The sequence below is a fragment of the Agelaius tricolor genome, unplaced genomic scaffold, assembly GCF_023055355.1.
Source record: "Agelaius tricolor isolate 1412-34295 unplaced genomic scaffold, bAgeTri1.0.p SCAF_32, whole genome shotgun sequence".
In the NCBI taxonomy this organism is placed as follows: Eukaryota; Metazoa; Chordata; class Aves; order Passeriformes; family Icteridae; genus Agelaius; species Agelaius tricolor.
Window position 1 is genome coordinate 2,400,554 of NW_027269292.1, and position 5,271 is coordinate 2,405,824.

At 55.1% G+C, this 5,271-nt stretch overlaps 1 protein-coding gene across 1 annotated transcript; it reads left to right on the forward strand.

Moving 5' to 3' along the window:
• Positions 1 to 1,390: 1,390 nt before the first annotated feature.
• NOG (noggin) lies at positions 1,391 to 3,259 on the forward strand. Its single transcript, XM_071451397.1, has one exon. It carries the CDS (start codon positions 1,966 to 1,968, stop codon positions 2,635 to 2,637), a length of 672 nt encoding a protein of 223 aa, XP_071307498.1. The 5' UTR covers positions 1,391 to 1,965; the 3' UTR covers positions 2,638 to 3,259.
• Positions 3,260 to 5,271: the final 2,012 nt, after the last annotated feature.

Sequence of the window (5,271 nt, forward strand, 5' to 3'; positions counted from 1 at the left end):
TTTTTTCACATATATATTATTTATAAAATGCCCTAGATGTTCAGGAATAAAGCAAAGTTAAGAGTTCTTTTAAATTGAAAATTGTAATTGAAAATAGTTGAAAAAATATCATTTTTATAAAAAACACCCAATATTGGTAATATGATCTATGTACTACTTTCATAATGAACCTAATTTTGAAGGTTAAGATTTAAACAAATGCATAAATAATTTAGGTGAAATGGCTTAGCTTCAGTCCCATTAAACTTAGGCTCCTAAGTGCCTAAATAGCCTGCAGGAATGGGATTCAAGCACTTCAGGAAATTTTACTCAAACCATAATAGAGCCTTACAGCTATGCAGCCATACTGCCCGCCACGCCGTGTAAGTGCTCTCTGCAAGACAGTAATTCTGCCAAGGAAGTGGCATTTAGTATCAAATTTTAAATTGTTTTATGTATTTCCATTGAGGCACTTTCCATCTTTCCTGTATGCATTGAGGGCATAACTGGAAATTGCGTTTCTGATGAAGAAGTCTTAGCGAGCTCCCTAGAAAATCGCTAAGCAAGTGCTCCGGAGAGAGCAGCGGGGCCGGGCAGTCTCCCGGAGCATCCGCCATGGGAGCCGAGCACCCGGGCTCGTCTCGGGGGACCGCAGGTCCGTACGCGGGGTCCCACCGGCCGCAGCCCCCGAGGTGCGCGCGGAGTCCGCGGGAGCCGCCTCCTCCCACCCGCAGCACCCCCGGGGCTCTGCCCGCGCTCACCCGCGGGGCGCGGGAGCCTCTTCCCGAGTTTTCCCGGCGCCGAGGGCATCCCGCCGCTCCGCGCCGTCCCGGTGCCCCCCGGCCCGCGGGCGGGCAGCCCCCGGCCCGCGCGGCGCCGCCAGCAGAGGGCTCGCTCCGCCCGGGAAGGCGCCCGGCGGCCCCGGCGCCGCGGGCACAGCGTCCGCAGCGGCCCCGCGGGCGGGCAGCGCGCCCCGCGCCCATGTGCGCGCCCGGGCAGGCGGCCCCCGGCGGCCGCGCAGCGCAGGCCGGGCCGGGAGGGCGCGGGCAGCCCGCGGAGCACCGGGACAGCCGCGGCTCTCCGCGGGCGGCCGGGCCGCGCTCCTGCGCGGGGCGGGCGGGAGAGGCCGCGCTCCGCGCCCACGAGGAGAGCGGCGGGGCGAGGCCGAGCCCGGAGGCGGCGGCCCCGGCCCGACGAGCGGGCGCCCGGCCGGGCGGAGCTGCCGGCGGCTGCCCCGGGCAGGGCAGCATCTCCCGGGGCGCGGCGGCTCGCGTGAGCGGCGGCGTGCGGAGGGCGGGGGGAGGCGGCGGCTCCCGCCTCAGCCTTCCCCAGCAGAGGGTGCCTGCCGGTGGGAAGGGGGAAGCCGCGCTCTCCTGGACTTTTGTGGGAGTGGGGGTTGTGTTGTGTGTGTGGGTTTTAAGGGGGGTGGGGTGGGTTAGGAGAGAGTCTGTGGTTTCCATGGAGATGAAGCTGAAAGTGCAGGAAATTTAAAGGCTTTGGGTCCTTGCAAAGCAGACAAACTGGTGCCAACGTGCGTGGCTGCTGTTGCTGCTGAGGAGGCTGCTTTGCAAACGGCGGAGAGGAGCGGGGAGGAAGAACCGGCAGCTACTTCTTCCACACGCACGGGCAGACAACGAGGAGCGGCAGCAACAAGCAGAATTCGCAACAAAAAGAGGCATCTCCCGTTCCCGGGAAGGGCGAGAAGAAGCAGCAGCAGCAGCAGAATTTTGGATCGGCTTCACCAGGAGAAATTTTATAGAGAAGCCTGCAAGAGAAGAGTGTTTGCAGGGGGCTTGTTCTCCACGCTTATCAGGGGGCTGTCTTTGCTGGTGGTGCGGCGAGTGGAGATCGTGATCCCCTTCAAAGACGAGCTATTTTGGATATCCCCGTACAAGTTTTCTGATGTATTTGCTTGCACCTTCTTCCCTTGCTGTTTGGTGAATCCAGCCCCCCTTTCCCCCTCCCCCCCCCACCGGTCTCCCAAGGATGGATCATTCCCAGTGCCTTGTGACTATATACGCCTTGGTGGTTCTGCTGGGTCTCCGGCTAGAGCAGGGCGCCTGCCAGCACTATCTGCACATCCGACCGGCTCCCAGCGACAACTTGCCCTTGGTGGATCTAATCGAGCACCCGGACCCTATCTTTGACCCCAAGGAGAAGGATCTTAACGAGACCTTGCTAAGGAACCTCATGGGCGGACACTTCGACCCCAACTTTATGGCTGTTTCTTTGCCCGAGGACCGGCTCGGAGTGGACGATCTAGCTGAGCTGGACTTGCTGCTCAGGCAGAGACCCTCGGGAGCGATGCCCAGCGAAATCAAAGGGCTGGAGTTCTACGACGGGCTGCAGCCGGGCAAGAAGCACAGGCTGAGCAAGAAGCTGCGCAGGAAGCTGCAGATGTGGCTTTGGTCCCAGACCTTCTGCCCGGTCCTATACACGTGGAACGATCTCGGCAGCCGCTTTTGGCCCCGGTATGTCAAAGTGGGCAGCTGCTACAGTAAAAGGTCTTGTTCAGTCCCCGAAGGCATGGTTTGCAAACCTGCCAAGTCCGTGCATTTAACGATCCTGAGGTGGAGGTGCCAGCGCCGGGGCGGGCAGAGATGCACATGGATACCCATCCAGTACCCCATCATTTCGGAGTGTAAGTGCTCTTGCTAGGGCTGGCACTTCCCTTCGCGCCCCTTCTCCAGCGGACTCACGTGGACCTTTGCTGCAACAGAAATAAAAGACATTTGCTTTCTGGTTAACGTTGTAATGCACTGTAACGTGTAGGAGAATGTATATTGTGTGTGTATATATGGCACCGGTTTAATATACTATTAAAAGGTCAGTATTATACGTGAAATAATCAGCGTCTACTGTATTTTCAAGACTATTACCCTGATCGTTGCTAACGTATTCTTTTTTTTTCTTTTTTTTTTTTTTTTTGTATTTATATTTCAGAGAGAAGTTGCTTCGCTTTGGCGAAGTAGGTTTTTTGTTGGGTGTTTTTTTAATAAAAGGATTAAAAAATACAAACCAAACTTTTTGATAAGAAAACTATGATAATATTTTCCATTATTCGGAAAGCGTGTGTGTGAGGGTTTTTTTTTTTCTTTTTCCTTACGGACTTCAGATTTAAAATAAAAATGAATAAACGCCTAGAGCACAATGTTATTGTAAATAGAGAGAACAGTTCGAATGACTTAATCCTATGTAAATGAAGAGTATCTGCTATTTATTCTTTATATCCTTGTAGTAAAAGTGCAGTGCAGAATTAAAGTCAACCACTAAAACACGAGCCGTTTGGATTCTGTTTGCTTTTTGGTTTGGCCGCCGTCGGGGGGGCTTTCTTCTCTCTCTTCCTCGTTCTCCACGCTCAGCAGGACGTTTCGTGGTGGCAGGGGGAGGTGGGAACCTGCTCACGACTCTGTTAGAGGGGCTCTGCGGCACCTACACCGCCGGAGTGCCGCGGGCTCCGGCCCCGCAGGATGGGGGCGGCCGGCGGGGGGGTCCCTCCGCTCGCTCCGCGCTGTCCCCCGCGGAGCCGCTCCCGCGGCCGCGCAGCCCCGGCGAGCTCGGTGGCAGCTGCTCGGGGATTTTTCTTTTAACCGCTTGACATTTCATTTACAACGGGACACGTGTCTTTCACACCTACCATTGTGGTGGGACACTGCTGAAACTTGACCCCGGGGCTTTGGGGGGTTTCAGCGCAGACACGTTATTAGCCTGATCCTGTGACAGCCCCGCACACCGCCCGGCCCGGCCCGGTTAACTCTTTGGGCTCCCGCCAGCGTCGGGCCATCGCCCCCCTGCCGGTCTGCCCGGACGGCGGGGCTCGGGGACTGCACCCCTCCCGCGAGCCTCCTCTCCCCAGGCAGCGGCGGGACAGCGAGCTCCGCCGCCGGGCAGCACCGAGCCCGCAGCCGCGGGACAGCGAGCTCCGCCGCCGGGGAGCACCGAGCCCGCAGCCGCGGACAGCGAGCTCCGCCGCCGGGGAGCACCGAGCCCGCAGCCGCGGGACAGTGAGCTCCGCCGCCGGGGAGCAGCGCCCCGTGCCGCCCGTGCTGCCGCGGGGTGCCCGAGCCCGCAGCCGCCGCCCGCTCCCGGCCCGCCCCCCGGGGCCGCCCCCGCCCGCTGCCCGCTGCCCTCGGCGCTGCGGAACGGCCCGGCCCGGCCCGCAGCTGTCCCGCGGCTCCTCGGGACCCGGCCCAATTAGGGACGTGTTTGACTTTTACGTGCTGGGAGAGCCGGCGGTTCGTATCTCATAGATACCAACTGCGAAAACAAACTCTCCACGTGTTCTTCAAAGGCTCCCTGACAGTGCAGAAAGCCGTTTCCATATTTATCTTGGAGCCAAAAAAACTTTGGTTTTTTTTTTTTTAATTTCTCCTTCAAAACTCGGAGGGAATCTATGCTAATCATTTTAAACCCGTGGGTCTTTCATTGAGACGAGCCAGCCCTGCTTTCTCTAACGCTTAGTTCGGTATCTCCGAATGCATATTCATTCCCTCGCTCAGTCTCTCGGTGCGTTTTACCGCCCGTCTCTTTGCTCTAATTTCAATAGTTTTGGGAGGGGGGAAGAAAATCAGATCTTGGGACATTTAGGGTATTCATTAACCTAGTGAAGAGGAACAGAGGCATTATTACTCACATAGAAGGCACCCTGCCCCCATGTCTATCTAAGGGTTCATTGTAAAAGGATTAAAAGTTAAAGACCTTCATCTTATGATTCTTTCATTTAATCTTCGTGGCGCCTGAAAGACATGCTGGATGGATGATCACATTTAAAATATTCCTAATGTCGGCTACCTTAGGACTCCAGGCAGGGCAAACAAACGTAATTTATTTCCAGAAGAAAGGGTATATTGAGATGTTTAAGTTTATGAACCACCATTACCATGTATATTTGTTAGGTTCTGACAAATACCCAAATAACATTAAAATCAGCCATTCATCACATATGAATTTATGCAAAACCTTGTATGCCTGGGGCCAATATTTTTTTAGACAGAGTTTCACTTGCAAAAAAAAAAAAGTTTATTTAAAAAAAAAAGCAAGAGTTTTTCATGACTGGTAAACACGAGAATTATGTGAACAGAAACTATTTCATGCTGGGATGGCAGCCAGGGACCCGGGAATGTCAACAAAAGTTCTCCGAAGGTTGAAAATGTCACTGGATTACAATACAAGGTCCTTTGCCCCATTAGCAAACTTTGCTAAAGTAATATTCCCACTACTTAGCAAAGGGGCTCACCCAGTGATTTATCTGTCTGTGATCCCAGCAATGGGGCAAACAGGGACTTCATCTGG

Excerpts from the sequence above, each read along its gene's own strand:
- NOG (XM_071451397.1), top strand. The coding sequence starts at position 1,966 with ATGGATCATTCCCAGTGCCTTGTGACTATATACGCCTTGGTGGTTCTG.